This window comes from Neodiprion fabricii, chromosome 3 (assembly GCF_021155785.1).
Source record: "Neodiprion fabricii isolate iyNeoFabr1 chromosome 3, iyNeoFabr1.1, whole genome shotgun sequence".
In the NCBI taxonomy this organism is placed as follows: Eukaryota; Metazoa; Arthropoda; class Insecta; order Hymenoptera; family Diprionidae; genus Neodiprion; species Neodiprion fabricii.
In genome coordinates, this window is record NC_060241.1 from 33132394 (window position 1) to 33147762 (window position 15369).

General features: G+C 37.7%; 3 protein-coding genes across 7 annotated transcripts; 1 reads left to right on the plus strand and 2 right to left on the minus strand.

The window, feature by feature from the left end:
* Positions 1 to 400: 400 nt before the first annotated feature.
* On the minus strand, positions 401 to 7367 carry LOC124177890. Its single transcript, XM_046560807.1, has 9 exons — positions 7056 to 7367; positions 5138 to 5324; positions 4842 to 5002; positions 4511 to 4692; positions 3458 to 3608; positions 3122 to 3181; positions 2831 to 3020; positions 2471 to 2760; positions 401 to 1537 (listed from the first exon to the last, which is right to left on the minus strand). Exons 1-8 carry the CDS (start codon positions 7077 to 7079, stop codon positions 2534 to 2536), a joined length of 1182 nt encoding a protein of 393 aa, XP_046416763.1. The 5' UTR covers positions 7080 to 7367; the 3' UTR covers positions 401 to 1537; positions 2471 to 2533.
* Positions 7368 to 7456: 89 nt separating this feature from the next.
* Positions 7457 to 8435, plus strand: LOC124177892 (mediator of RNA polymerase II transcription subunit 21). 2 transcript variants are annotated; one of them, XM_046560810.1, is made up of 4 exons: positions 7468 to 7555; positions 7659 to 7730; positions 7799 to 7910; positions 7979 to 8435. In XM_046560810.1, exons 2-4 carry the CDS (start codon positions 7689 to 7691, stop codon positions 8362 to 8364), a joined length of 540 nt encoding a protein of 179 aa, XP_046416766.1. In that variant the 5' UTR covers positions 7468 to 7555; positions 7659 to 7688; the 3' UTR covers positions 8365 to 8435. The 2 variants fall into 2 exon arrangements, with proteins under 2 accessions (XP_046416765.1, XP_046416766.1); XM_046560809.1 differs by having other exon boundaries at positions 7457 to 7730.
* Positions 8436 to 8658: 223 nt separating this feature from the next.
* LOC124177882 (histone-lysine N-methyltransferase SETD1) lies at positions 8659 to 15368 on the minus strand. Of its 4 annotated transcripts, none has more exons than XM_046560790.1 (10): positions 14811 to 15368; positions 12575 to 14729; positions 12137 to 12418; positions 11695 to 12000; positions 11341 to 11607; positions 10620 to 11257; positions 9780 to 10419; positions 9489 to 9710; positions 9131 to 9388; positions 8659 to 8959 (listed from the first exon to the last, which is right to left on the minus strand). In XM_046560790.1, the coding sequence occupies exons 2-10, from the start codon at positions 14312 to 14314 to the stop codon at positions 8786 to 8788; spliced, it is 4527 nt and encodes a 1508-aa protein (XP_046416746.1). In that variant the 5' UTR covers positions 14315 to 14729; positions 14811 to 15368; the 3' UTR covers positions 8659 to 8785. The 4 variants fall into 4 exon arrangements, with proteins under 4 accessions (XP_046416746.1, XP_046416745.1, XP_046416743.1 ...); XM_046560789.1 differs by having other exon boundaries at positions 12575 to 14736; XM_046560787.1 differs by having other exon boundaries at positions 12575 to 14346; positions 14432 to 15368.
* Position 15369: the final 1 nt, after the last annotated feature.

Genomic DNA, 15369 nt, shown 5'->3' on the forward strand with positions numbered 1-15369 from the left:
GACCTGGATGTTGATACCGAATTCTTCTTACCACTCAAATTTGAACAAAAAGGTTTGAATGCTGATTTCAGAAGCAATAGCTCTAATAACTCAGTATTAAACGAATTTGCAAAAACTATTTCATATTGCACCAAATTCAAAGGCAGAGAAAGGCAACGCTCGCATTTTTGATTTTCCTGCGATAAAATAATACCCTCTGACACGTAATCGGTTTTTGTAACTGATTTTCCACGTCAATTGACGATTTACCGACGGCAGTGTCAGGCGTTTTTTTCAAATTGATTTTCTGAGTGAAATAATGTGACATTTTTACAAAGAGCATGTTCTGTAACAATCGCCATCTTCATTTTCATGATCCCAGTTGTATTGAAAGAAATGGATATAATTTTGCTGGTACAAATGAACGGAAAGGGTTCAAATTTTGACGTTGCATCGCTCTTTCGCAGCGGAATTCAGAAAAGTTAATCATGCTCATATAACGAAAAGCTTCGAAGAAACGTGTGGTGTTTTGACACGTGTTACTATTTCCACATTTCCCGCATTTTAGTGACCAAAAAGTGCATGATTGAGATACCTGCCGCAATTCCGAAAAGAATGACGAGTAAAATGAACTATCGTGAGACAGTTTTCATGCAATATTGACGTCGCTGAACGAAAACTAGGAATTACAATATTGTTTTAGGTAAAAAATTTTCTCACATGTTCTCGAACGCTCAGCCGTAAGCACAGCTGATCGTACATTTGCAAATTCGTAGAAATCATGCAATTTTTTTGTTTTTGTGTGAAGTTGAAACATATTGGAGTGGTTTTGCTGAGAATTGCACATAGAATGAGGCTGTTTAGCCCTTTTTCGCATTTTATATATGTAGACTTCAATTCTTGGAGAATGTACGTGAACATCGAAATCGACTAGGGCACCCCACCATAATCTTACGGTAAATCATTTTTCAAGAAATATTGATGGAACACAATAAAGTAGTTAATCACTGGATTCTGATTACATTCAGTAAAGTATAAACATTTGGCAGCGATACTTATGATATGTACAAACTTCATATTAGTATAATAGTTATAATAAAAATAATTTCAAGCGACAAAATTAGATACGAATTTTTATGATCCTAGTAAACTCAGGTGCAATTGTATTCCGAAAGTTCAAAACAAATATTGAAATGTCCGAAAATTAAAACGCATTTCGATAAGTACAAATTGGAAAACCTTTGATGTTGGTGAAAGCAATGATTTATATACTTAATTGACTTCCAGGAGTCCAGGAAACTTCAACATTCACTAACAATAAGTACAAAAGGTATTCTTGGTAAAGAAGTACTTGAAAGGAAATGTACAGTTGACATTACTCAACCGAAGGATGAATGCAGATTTGCTCTTTGATCTTTGATGAACATAAATTTCCGGAACATTTACATCATCCGTACGTTACTGTTTAAACGTTATATATTTATATTTCTGGATGTTACGTCACATATTGCAAGAGTCATGCCGGTTATGCTTCGTCATATGCTTACTTCACGCCTTCCTGCGTTGGAAAAAAAAGAAATTAGACAATTTAATTCTTATTTTTAGAGTTATACGCTGTGTGATTTAACTTCGTAATTCAATTCTAACATTTAACAATCTGATGGGAGTCATAAGAGCTCAGTTCATACTGATTAAATAGACCGCAAGATTTTGTTGCAAGCATTGTAAAACTTACTGTGTCACAAGTATTTCAATAACATTTTTCCTAGCTCGGTAGCTTGCAGGGTTTTTCAAAATTGTACCTTTGAAACCAGATCGGTTGAAAAGTTATTAGAAATAATATTCAAGAGGCAAGAATTTTGTTTCGACAGATATTCGTTAATGAAAATTTGAATAATAGAGATTATGTTGCGTTTCCAAGACCAGATTACAATTTTACAATAGTGCCGATTCGAGGATCTAATAAATAAAGCTCGAAATCACTTGATATTAAAAAATACATTTAAGATCTATTGCATTGTCACTAGCATTTTGCTTTTTCATGAGAAATGCGTTATTCTTTCTCGTTCCACACCTCCACAATACCCTGACTAATTGAAAAATTCCCTGACATCTGACTGACGAAATTGTGGTGTGTCAACCCAAATGACCCTACAGTTATGTTTTAGTGAGCGGTTAATCCACTCATTGGAACCGAATTTAACATTCAAATCATTGTCTTTGTCTGATTGCAAGTCATAAACCTAGAACCATAGTAAAAGCATTGAGGTATATTACGTCGCAATGCATAGCACTAAACATGCTGTAATTTGGCTTTAGTATGGAAATACTTGCTTGTAAACATGACTCATTATTTACTTACAACAAAATCCTTTACAATGAGGGGAAATATAAATAAAATTGTTTTTATTCGAATGTTTTTAACGCCACACGGAGAATTGTATTATTTTAAAGTAGAAGAATTTTAGAACAAAGTAAGAATGAAACTTACCGGCCAACCGCACCTTTCCTTTAACTTATCTCTGAAAGATCTCATTTCTTCCATCAACGAAAATTAAACCTGTAAATTATTAAAATTCTGTTGGGCTTTTTCTTTGTTCAGTAATGGATTTATCGTGTTGAAGGGTACAACATTTCCCATATGGCTTCTTCCACATCGGATTCTGAATAATTTCAAGATCCAAAAGAGCAATGTTGCTGCTAAGAGAACAGCAACTGCAATTAATCTAAGCTCATCAAGATTCCAGCCAGCTCCAGGTTCTTTAAGCTTCTTATAACAAGCTGCAATTAAGACAGTCAGATTTATCAATTGTATCAATTCCCGGTGAGCATAATAACATCAATATCTCACGTAGGTCGAGCCTCCCAATCGTGGCATAATTTTTCCATTGTGTCGGGTTAAACAGTAAATTACTACATCCTGGTATACTCCGCTTGTACGTTTGTGACAATTCCAAAAAGTAACAAACGTCACCTTCTTTCAGTCCTTCCCATACGACCTTAACGCGCCAGGCACCTTTTGTTAGATTCTGATATTCCATCTGCGTACATTAATTGTTTCATTTTGATTTTAAAATCCCGGAATATGATATGGGAAACTGGATGAGACGATATTATTTTTTGAGGAATATATAACACTTACTGGCCACGAAAGGTTAAGGTTTGTGTGATTGTACTCGCATCCAAAAGTCAAATTTGCCACCTGTTGCATCGTAAAAAGTATTAAATATACGTGTATATCTGATGTCTTATTTGACAGAAGGAATAGACATCGTATACAATTATCAACACATCGATTGTCATGATGTAACATTCGACATATGTACGGACCCTCAGATTGATCGCAACACATTCAAGGCCGCCGACAGTATCTTTTTCCCATGTCAAACACATAGCAGCAGACTAGAACAGTGGCCATGAATGTATCAGAATCAATCTAAGGGCCTGTACAATGTACGTCGGAATAGTCGTACGTTACCATGCTCACGTGGCAGATCTGCGATGCCGGTGATGTGGTCACACTAAAATCACTCGCTTTTTTAAACTTTTCTTCATCAATTTCCCACAACTTGAGATTCATTTCGATACAAGTTGTTGGTATGATCAAGTTAAAGGGTAATATTCGACTCCTGAAAATAACATTATTAGAGTGGCTTTTCCAAATTCATAGATTCTTCAGTGCAATCAGAAACAAAAATCGAAAATGAAGGGTGTATTGTGTAAAACTAGAAGTATGCCAGAAATAATTTTTCATCACAAGAAGAACTCCTGTTTCAAATTTGTGTCAATGAATACTTAAGATGAATACTAAACGTAACATAGATCGATGCAATAGGTACACCGAATAGGTGTAGTATTCGTTCCATCTTGAGAAGTTAATATCACTTGCCGTTGATTATGTTAGACTTTGTAAAATTACAATGCCGAAAGTTTTTTCAAGTCAGTACGTAATTTTCGCAGTGAATTTATCCACAAGAAATAACAGTCAATAATTCAACCAACTAGGCACATTAAGAGGAGAGGACACCCATCTTTTCAAATACACACGCCTTAGTGTTATGGGAGCGATAAATCGATTTTTTTGCAAAGAATACGATTGTGATAAAATGAGAATTATAAAAAAAAATATTAATCGCTTTGGAATTTTTTTTTTCTGCCAAATTTGAGTATTGTAAAATCCATCCGCAGAAGTTTAAAGAACACAGATTTACATTTGGTAAAAAATACAGAGACTCAAAAAAACAATTTTTACCATTTTTGAAGCATGTTTGTCGAAAAAAGAAAATCCTTTTCAGCTTGAATAGTACTCTAAAGATCTATTTTCATAAGATTTGACGATACTCCAATTTGGTTGCGGAAAAAAAAATTCGAAAAGGGTTAAATTTTTTTTTTTTTTGTTTTAATCATTTTCGCTTTATCTCCAACGAATTCCACGCAAAGAACAGCACAAGAAATAAATTTACCGTCCCTCTAACACTAAGACGTCATGTACCTGAAAAGTTAGGTGTTGAACAGATAAATTGAAGCTCACGTTTCAATAACCGCATTTGAAACATTTTCAAACTGACATCCCACGGTTGGATCATGGACAGGATACGTGGTATTGTAAAAATATGGACCCCACAACCAACTTTTTTCTTCTCTATTTGTCATGACAAAATAATAACAGCCAGTGAATATATCGATAAATGTACCATTAGCAGGCACACCTTTCTGAAATAGAAAGATATGTTGAAAGAAAAACAAAATACAAATACAAACCAAAGAACCTAAGATCTTGTACTAATGACTTGTTGTCTACAATGAGCGTTTAAAATAATATCGACTGTTACATATACAGCTACTCAACCTAAATTACCCACTTTTATAGACAATGATGAGTCCTTTTTGTTAGGCATATTTTGCAACAGATTAAAATCTTTTCTAGGATCACAAGGACATTCCTTTTTATTCTTCACATGTGGTTTCGCTAGTAGAGTAAGTTTGAAATTTTCCCGTGGCTTTGATACCTTCCAATCAATTCCTTAAGACAAATATAAAAATAACGAATTTTATCACTATATGAGATGAAACGTGTCAATAGTGAATCATTAATCAAAATATAATTCGTATATTCGCCAATACGAGTGGCAATTATCTACTAAAAAAAATGTCTTACCAGTAAAATCAGGAAAATCTTGGAATTGTGTGGACCGTTGGTGTTGAAGCCAACTAGGTGGCTGAGATGTCTTGGATTCATAGTCACACTGATTATTTAGGCTCGGATTTGCCAAACTGAATTGATTGTCAATTTTAAGATTCACACACTTACGGTGTGGTGGACTGAAGTTCCACTCTCGCCAAGTCTAAAACAAGTAATCCCGTCTGTACAGAAATATTTATAAATTTGGTCGTTACAGCTGTTGGCAAAAACGAATTACGGAAAAATATTTCACATCCCTGACAACCTGAAAAGTAGAAATACTAGAGAACTATACTGCGTCTGAAAATTGTCATCTTGTGACACAACTATTGGATATAAACTTAGTGAATAGAATTTATAAATTAAAATGTAAATAATACGTTATTTTGTCCGGTTTCGTTGCCGCATTTTACATCGACGCACAAACGAAGAATTATCCAAAAAATCCAAATGAAAATAGTCAAATTTCTCTCACTCATGTTTCTTTCACGTCGGAACAGCAACTGAACCTTCAGAACTGTATCGTACTGAATATTTATCATTTTTCCGCCAACGACTACGAGGAAATTCATGGTGTACAATGAAACCTGGTTTATCCGACCTTCGATCAACCAAGTTTCACAATAAGAGGCAACGGACTTATTCGAGCACTGTAACATCGAGGTGTGTCATCGAATACAGTACGCATATGCCGTACGCGCGAAATATTTTGCGATTGCTACTGTGTTGCTTATATGTAGTAACAATGCTTTGTTCCTCGGAGATTGATCTACGTTCGTTAGAGTTTCACTTTCATGTACCCTTGTGTTTAAATTTCATTCTACCATATCAAAATCGTAAAAAATCATTCAAATCTTCACATTTTTCATTTCTTCCGTGTTATGCCAGTTTTCGCTTATCCGAGATACCTCCTCCCCACGTTACCTCGGATAAACGAGGTTTTTCTGTACGGTGAAATTTCAGGACTAGAAATATTGTCCGTTATTGAGGAGTGTCCGGTATTCAGAACAATATTAACGTGTAAATCATGCTTCTGGAAATTTTAAGATATTTTCACGACATTTCGGTACGTTGTAAAACGAGTTGGGTTTAGGCGCGCGGAATATATCTAATTTTGGAACGGACGTTATGAAATAAAAAAATAGAATATACGTATATCGAATTGCTTCACCGGTATCAGCTCCAGATTATGGAGATTTTTTTATCCAGATAACGTTGGCGTTTTTTGAATTTCAACCTTCTTAAATCTTCTTTATACACAAACAAAAAAATGAAAACAAGAAGTAGAATGAGATCATTGGTTTTGAGAATCGAACACCAGATATCATTTTTCATACATCCGTTCCGAAATGTCGTACGTGCGTTAGCACACATACGATCGACATGTGTACGTGCTGAAGTCAACGTCTTGGTATGGACCACGGCGGTGAGGCAGGGAACCCGATAATATTTCGAGAGCCAGACATAAACATTGAGATTAAACGGGTGACGAATCGAATGCGGTGGGTCTAGAGAGCGGGTGTCAAAGGGACATTACGCAACGACGCCTCGGAGAGTTCACACCGATTGAATACCGTGCATATCGAGCATTACTATACTTACGCGGTTGCAAAGCTTCAATATACTTGTATTCACACATTTAACGTAGAATTTTAAGAAGTATTCAAAGACAAGAAGTGTGTCAAAGACGATGGGGAATTTTTTATGTTTTACAGTTCACGCAAAACTTTGACGATAAATCAAAAGAACTGGTATTTGAGCTTGTGGTCTCATTTTCATTTTTGAAAGACGCTAATCAATATCTCGATATACAGGAAACTCGATTATAGGTTATAAAGTAAGAATTTCAATTAATAAACTGTAAACAAGTTGTAAATCGAACATTTGATCGTACCCATGATCGCGCCATGTGAGGCATGCCGATAATAGAAGATTCGTATTCAACGCGCACACGTGATCCGTCACTGCTTTATTAGCATTCCTATTGGTCAAGAAGTCGGCAGCAAAATGCTGTGATTGCTTCGTGGTATTTTCCTGCTCGTGAAAACCTAGTCTAGATCAACGCCAACGAGAAGTGAATATGAAAATGTAGTAAGCAGTGTACATGCGTTTTACTGTTTTAATTATGTTTCATAAGGCTCTTCTCTGCCAAACTCTAACAATAAACCAAATCTGACACCCGTTGAAAACGCGTTCTCACTGGGCACTGGCGGGAAGGCGAAAAACGAAACTGTCAGGATCATGGTGGCAGTGTGGTGCTGCGTCGGTAAGTATGTGACTTATAACATCGATATATGCGTCGTGCAGATTGTCGTGAGAATGGTGATAGTGACAGCAGCGCAACACGAGCTGATATAGTCAAAAGTCAAGAGTAACGAGATATAATGTGATAATGTACGTAAATTTACTTCAAAAAACAAAATATGCATCTGCTACATCTGGTTGATTATTAAACTTGTGTACTTCCTCTCTGGCAATACCATTGCGTTTGGAAAAGTCCGTTGTTGATATTAGGTGCATCGCAAAAATGGCGGATCGTCTAACCCAATTGCAGGACACCATAAATCAAGTAAGCTTGCCGCAAAATCAATTAGCCGGCAAACTCATCACGATAATTCGATATTATTATCCTTACAGCAAGCTGAACACTTCTGCAACAGTGTTGGGATCTTGCAACAATATTCTATGCCTACTAAATTTCCGGGATTTGATAGAATTGGAACGCCACAACCTCATCAGACACAGGAAGGTGAGTTTCAGTAATCATTGTTTGTGATCATTCAGTTCACAAAGCATATTTTGGTTTGACTTTTTTAGAATATGCGACTCTATTTGCTACGCTGATCGCCCGATGCGCCAAAGATATTGATACATTGATAGAAAGCCTTCCGAGTGAAGATTCTTCTCAGGAACTTCAAGTAGCTAGTCTGAGCAGACTTGAACAAGAAAATCAAGATGCTGCGGAACAGCTAGAAGAAACTGTCAGACAGGGTGAAGCTTTGCTTCAAAGAATTCAAGCAGCCCTCCAAGACATTGCGCAGAGTCAGCTGGACATGCAAAATCCTGCTGCTCCCACAATTATCAATACAAATTTAAATCCTCATATTAATTTTAAACAGGAAAACTTTGGTACTATCAATACAATTCCTTCAAGTAATTCACATCAACCACCAGATCCATCGCCGAACTCTATGAGCCAGTGATATGGATTTTGTCCGATTTACATTTAAGAAACTTTAGCCATTATCAAATAAACATTTTTCTAAATGCCTAAGCAGAGCTTATTCATTCTAGACATATCTTTTAAGAGAGAAATCTCTCAAGAGAAGCAGTATCATTAAACAGATCGCTAACTAAAAAAATCTTGGTGACTAATGTCACAAGATTGGAAAAGAGAAATATAGATACATGTTCATAAAGTTCTGTAAATTCATTCAGGTAAAAATGGTTAGATAATTTACTAGAGTTTCATGATCAAAATGTTCGGCAACAAGAAATAAATTTCGAATAAAACATACCATTTTCCATTGGCTTTTTATAAAATGTTTACATGGGACTTTATTTACAAAAATATGAGAAGGGTGTGGTTGATTGAAGGGGGATGAACAGTAAGGTGACAAGAAATTAATTGAGCGTACCCCGACATTGGGGTGCGCCACACAGACACGGAATTTTATCATCCTCCAACGGAAACTTATAATCATAAGTAATTTCTTCGTTCACACCAATTGGTTGCTTGCTGTAGATCACAATCTTCTTCTGGCTTTCAATTGTTATTACTTTAGCATAACAATTCGGCTGTAACAAATCATTTACCATTATATTGCTTTGCAATAATTTAGAACTGAAGATAGTAGAAAAGCAAATTGAATTCCAAAGTCTTACAGACTTAATCATCCATAAAGTGTCAACTATTCAAGCGAATACACTTAAAAATTAGGTATAGTTCAAGTAACAAATTGAACTCACGTTGCAGCTGTGATTAATGAATCTTGCCAAGTTACCACATTTCGTCGCATCGATAATAGTGTCAAGATCAATACGAAACAGATAAGAGCTACCAATGCCTGTAGCCTCGTACTGAGTTTCACGTAGATCTGCGACCACTGGTCTCACCATCTGTCCAACATATTCTATCACCATTTCATCAGCAGCGATTGGTTCCATTGCGAAAAGACCCCAATCGTGAATACCGGATTTGGCGAATTTCAGTTGCTTCTTTCGGAACTAAGTAATAAGAAAGCCATTCAAAACTGAGTCACAATGTTCCACATAAAATACATGATAATCTGATTGACAGATGTAATGATACTCCAATCAACATTACCTTGAGCTGATTGAACTTCAGTAAATCACTGTCAGTGTCAATGCCAAAAGCTGTTAATAACCGCCGCTGATTACTTCTCGCCTCCCGTGATAAGGCCTGCATTTTTCCAGTTAATGCCTTAGCCTTTGTTTTTGGGCCATTCATTGTGCCGTCACCACCCAAATATGGTCCAGTACTATCCTCTATGTCATTACTGCGCTGTATGCTTTGAGCATAGTGATGCTAAAAATGAGAAAATAAAACAAAGATAACATAACTTTCTCTGCAAGAAATATAGTAACACAGACTTACTTTGTGTTTGGCTTTTTCGCGTATATCAACTTTGTAGTAGCCTTCTGTCCGAGCGCTTCCTGTAGAATGTAATCGTAACTCGTCTCGTTTTTTCCTTTTAGCAGGACTTGGAATATCCGTTGCAGGATGGTCAACCCAATGGGTGTCATTCAGCCAGTATCCTTGGTTGTCATCTGCCAGCAAAGCTTCGTAGCTTCTCCTCAAATATTCAACATCTTCTGCATCTATTCCTTTTGTTAGAAATTCATAAAGCACTCCCATTTCACTCATTAGATCCCGTTCCTTGTACGTTTTAAGTGGTTCCTCGAACTTTCGTGGTAACGGTTCATACGCGAACTCATTTTCGATGTTTTCTTTCTCTTTTTCATGGTTTTGGTGTGTATGGAGTTTGGAATATTTGGGATATTTCTTCTTAGCAGTCTTATCAGACTTCTCTTTCAGTTTCTCCAATTTTGGTGGCTTCGTAAGTTTCGGTTTAACAGGTACAGGTAGACTGGAAACTCGGGAATCGGATATGGAAGGTTGTGGTGGTGCTGGCGGAAGTGAATACGAGTGCTCCATGTAAACTTGAGATGCCTGAGAGCCAGGAGAACTTGGACTGTGCTGACCATTCAGACGCAAATCTGTCTCTGCTTGGAATCTATTAAAAAAAAAAAAGAATGCATCATGGTGATGAACACAATGAATTGATCAAAAGACAGGGCTATCCGTTTGGCCAAAAAACCTTGAAATAACTTCTGTAGCTCGATTAGAAAAAAATAACTATAACTTAAATACTGCAAATTTAGTATTGCACATTGATTTCATTAATCTGTTAGTATTTCACTTTTAACAACATACCGTATCCTCCTTATTTCCAGGCTTTCCTCTTCCGAATCTGTCGTAGGTATTTCACTGAACATATCAATTTTCTCAGAATCTTTCAATATCGGTTCATTGTTTATGTATTTATCCGGCAATGTTTGTAGAGTTCGGATAATATTTGGTTGTAAAGGACCTGGACTCTTGTGTCTTATGATATTGTCTTGTCCAGCCAAAGCCATAAGTGCCTCAGCAGCAGAACTTTCCATCTTCTGAATGTCTCGATTTTCCTCTTTAATTGGCGACGTAGTAACAATTTCTGGTTTAACTGTCTTCTGGGGTTGTACCGGCAATTCGGGTCTCGATTTGTCAACATGAACATCAGATGTTGCGGGTTGATCCACTCTTCGCTCCACTTCTATTTCATCTGTCCTTAATCTACTTTCGTCTTTGGTTTCTCTATCCATGATCGGTGAAGAAATTGGGCTTATTTCGTTATCGTGCTGGGGGAATTGATCCAAATCTTGGTCTTGTAGCCGTAGACTAGGTACAGGTGTCTCACTTCTGGTTGGTGTCGGACAATCCAAGGATCTCTGAATTGCTAATTCCATTAAAATATCAGGATCTTCACTGTTGCATGCTAGCGGACGATTATCGGACATTCGGGCATCGCTATCCTGTTGACGAAGTGATTTTTTAAAATTAATTTCACGTCATCCAACAAGGTTACATTCAAATCGACCAATTTTCGTTCAAATACCTCCTGGGAAGCACTAGAAGTTTCTTCCTCATCCGAGCTTTCGCTGGAACTACTACTGGATTCACTGCTGCTGGATTGTGCGCTCGAGGTGCTACTGTGTGACGACGAAGATGAAGAGGCAGTGCCGATAGAGGGAGGACGTCTTTTTGCTTTCTGCGCCGACTGTAGGTCCAAATCACTGTCACTGTCAATAATTTCAGGATCCACATGGTCAGATTGTCGACTGTCTTCATCTTGTGGTAAAGGACTTGGTGCCTTGATCTTCCGCTGTGAATAATATCACAAATTAGTATAGACGATTTCTTGGTAACACCAAGGTGTATGTATCTATAGCAAAAAATGTTGAACACCTACCCTGAAGGATGGCATCTTAGGCATACTAGCTCTAATACCCAATCCAAACCCATCATAATTAAGTCCCAGTGGAGTTCCTTGTTCTAAAATAGACGAAAGTCCCTGTGGCTTGGATGGTTCTTCCTTGACAGCATTATTACTCATGATTTCATCAGTACTTTGCGTCTTCTGAGTTTTCTTCTCATCCCACCAAACCTCGAACAACTTGAACGCTGTATTTTCAATCATCTTCTTATTAAAATCTCTCTTCAAGATTTGTTTTAGCTCAGTAACAACTCTGTTCAGTACTCCATTGATCGTAGGGCCCTTAATAAAGTAAAAGAAATTGTAAAAATACATCTTTGCATTTTTGCGACCTCTGAATCAATTCCTACATTTGAATTCACCACAGATTCAGATGGTTTTAAGTATGGTATTTTATCAAACTTTATTTTTAACTAACCTGTGGATTATCCTTGGTAATATTGTGGTTGGCTAATGCCTGCAGTCTGGATTGCAATGTGGGATAGTAGGCAGTTCCTTGAGGTGCACCGACACCCCCAGTAACGGAATTTGTTGATGGCTGGTAATGATGATTTGGTAAATAGGGTGTTCCATATGGATAAGGGTACTGTGCTGGTTTTGGCCAATGATACACATCTGCCGATGCTGGATACTGCGCTAGATGTCCGGGATAACTAGCTCCCGAGTACAACTGATTCTGTGGTTCAGTTTGAGCTACAACCTGCCACAATATCATAAAAGACTTGTTAAATTGTTAATCGATTTACAGTGTAAGTGTATTTGTTTTACAGATTGAGGGAGCTTCTATCAATTTTAAATATTTGCATTAAAATACGTAATTAGAACTGTTACGTGTATAGATTTGGGGCCAATTTACCTCTTCAATCTTCTCATCTCCAGAGCTTAAACTGCTCAAGGACATCCTATCGTCATCCGGAGGTGGTGGAGGAGGAGGTTCCTTGGGTGGTTCTGGTTCCATATCATCAGGGGCAGGACTATAACTACCTAACAAAGCTTCGTCTTCGCTAGAGCTAATCACACTTCCTAATTCTTCGTCAACGGAGAACTGATTAATATTGTTTTCATGTGTTTTTCGTCTTTCTTTATTACGTTCTAAGATCTTTTCAAAACAGGACTTATACATGTCGGATGAAAGGAACGGGCTTGGTGGTTCGGAGAGCATTTCTTCATCTGGTTGAAGAGATCTTTTATCATCTTCAGAATCGCTTCCAAACTGTAAGAATGGTGGAGCCATACCTCCGGCTTTGTCCTTTAAAAGCATGGCGATTCTGGTATCTAAATCTAAAGTTTTTCCAGAATTGTCCACTGGAGAATTTCTTGAAGAATTTTTTGTCGTAACTGGTAGACTCTCTTTCTCTTTCTTAGGCATGTGATGCGTTTGCGTACTTTTTAACAAAGTAGAAGTTTTTGCATCTGGAATTAGACTTGGAGTATCGATACCCACATTATGCTGGACTGCTGGCCACACGGGTGTAGCTGAGTATCCTGCGGGACCAGCACTGGGTCCAGTAGCTCCCCACCACAAGTTAGAATTTTGTTGCATTGATATAGATTGCGTAACACTTGGTGGCATGCTTGCGACGTAACTGTTGGATGCTTGGTGATGATAACTGGAATAATATTGAGGGTAATCATAGCTCGCCGCTGGTGTAGAATTCTGTGAATAGGTACTGGAATAATTGAGTTCACTCGGCGCTGTGCCATAGCCCAAATCACTACCAGTGCTACCACCAGGGGTTGGATAATCTCTAAATTTACTGAATCTTGAATTTTCAATATAAGGATCCCTTGTCTTTTCGATGCTTTGAGTGCTCTTTTTAACAGGTCTGTACTCCTCCCTGTCTTCAGGTGGTGCCTTTTCAATTGGTGTTTGTTTTTCAGATTCAACCTCCAGCTTCACTTCTTTTTCAACTTTCTTCTCTGGCTTCTTTTCAGTCGTCAAATCCTCATATATCTTTTTACACTCGTCACCAAACGGGTCCAAGAATACCCTCAATACCTTTCCCATTACAGAAGTGTTATTTAACTTCTCTACACAAGCTTTAGAAGCCTTTGTTGTCTCAAATATAACCCTAGCAATTCCTAGATGTTTGTTAGTCAACGGATGGTAATAAATAGTCAACTCTTCGATCAAACCAAATTTGTGTACCATATCCGTTAGAAAACCTCTATCAATATTGTCATTAAGATGGCAAAATGTAACCTCCAGCGGCGGCGGCTCCCCGCAATAATTAGAATCTATTTTGAATCGTGGTACAGGTAAGTCCAGCTGTTCTAATCTCGTCCATATTCTCGTCAACTGCGATCTTGGATCTCGAAGTTGAACTGGAGGATACGTCGGATCTCCAGGAACAATTCCATCGTAACGGTATAACTTGGAGGCACCTTTTACAAGGAAGGGATCGACGAGCAGTTTGTAGTTCCTCAGTTTCTGAGCAGCTTGACCAGTGGCTGCCTCCTTTTGAGGATGTGCGCCATGCGTATGACCATGCTTTGACGATTGATTGGAGTTTTGTGACGAACTTTGCGAGGTTCCATGGCCGTGATGGTGATGCGAATGTCCGTGCCCGTGTCCATGCCTCTCCATTCCGTTCATCGCCTCCAGGCATCATCCATTCAGATAAAATTCTAGCCCAGAATTCTAAATAAATATTTTTCCATGGATATGTTCGACAGTTGAATAACTTGGTAGTTTGAAATGTATTTCAAGTACCTAAGAAAAAGCTGGAGCCAATGGTTCAAACAAGTTTAAAAGGTTATTTTTGAGACCCAATTTGACAAAAGTTCGGTGTCTTCAATTTGGCAAAAAGGTGATCAAAGCAAACGTTTTAAAGCCTGGAATAGTCAGTTCAACGATGTCTGGAGAATCCCGATTATAAGGGTGAATAGTGGTCCGAAATTGGTGCAGGATAACATCAAAGCCAGGCAAACATAACCTAAAATGGTTATGATCGGAGATGTTTGACCGTTCTCGGGAATTCGTACTCGTAGACTTTTCTTCCTGTAAGAATCTTCACTCTGGCATGTTTTTGATTGTTGAGTAAATGCAAAATTAGTACAATTACAAGTTTTTTTTTGTGTGTAAACCCAACCTCGATCAGTCGTTCATGTAGGACTTCGATTTTTCTTCATACTCGGCACATCTTAGACATCTCCTTCGTGTTTCTTGACGCTTCTCGATTTCGTCGTCGTCTTTTTAATCAGGGAGAACCCTTGCTTGGCTCCCTTGATATTTCTTTTCTTCAAAAATTCTCCCTTTTTTTACAGCCCCTTCCGACACGCTTAGCGCAAAGGCACTTCGAGATTGACTGTCCACACAACGCTCTACACTCAGATTGAGTTAACCATTGCAAAATAAACCTCGAACATTTGTTATCGGAGCGTAGACGACTATTACCAACGTTTATAACTCTCTTTTCTTTAGTGAAAATCTCGGCTTTGCAATATCGCAATCATCACTTTTTGTCTCGCGATACGAAAAGCGATGCGTGTATTTCTGGATGACGCCATCCTTGTCGCGCAGTGATAATCATCAATGAAGGAATCTATGTTAGAATTAGAAATAACCGCGAGCATCGCTATTTTCATTGCTCGATGTAATTACTTAGCCATTCGACGATATCATTTTATTGATATATGAATAACTTATTT

Bases quoted from the DNA above. Each gene is read 5' to 3' on its own strand.
- LOC124177882 (XM_046560790.1), bottom strand. From the start codon at position 14,314: ATGAACGGAATGGAGAGGCATGGACACGGGCACGGACATTCGCATCAC. The intron at 12,419-12,574 runs GTAAATTGGCCC...ATATTGTGGCAG, and splicing joins GAGATGAGAAGATTGAAGAG to GTTGTAGCTCAAACTGAACC. The intron at 11,258-11,340 runs GTATTTGAACGA...CTTCGTCAACAG, and splicing joins CTTCTAGTGCTTCCCAGGAG to GATAGCGATGCCCGAATGTC.
- LOC124177892 (XM_046560809.1), top strand. From the start codon at position 7,689: ATGGCGGATCGTCTAACCCAATTGCAGGACACCATAAATCAA. The intron at 7,731-7,798 runs GTAAGCTTGCCG...TTATCCTTACAG, and splicing joins TGCAGGACACCATAAATCAA to CAAGCTGAACACTTCTGCAA. The intron at 7,911-7,978 runs GTGAGTTTCAGT...TGACTTTTTTAG, and splicing joins ACCTCATCAGACACAGGAAG to AATATGCGACTCTATTTGCT.
- LOC124177890 (XM_046560807.1), bottom strand. From the start codon at position 7,079: ATGCCTCACATGGCGCGATCATGG. The intron at 4,693-4,841 runs GTGGGTAATTTA...TTTCTATTTCAG, and splicing joins ACTCATCATTGTCTATAAAA to AAAGGTGTGCCTGCTAATGG. The intron at 2,761-2,830 runs GTGAGATATTGA...TCTTAATTGCAG, and splicing joins GATTGGGAGGCTCGACCTAC to CTTGTTATAAGAAGCTTAAA.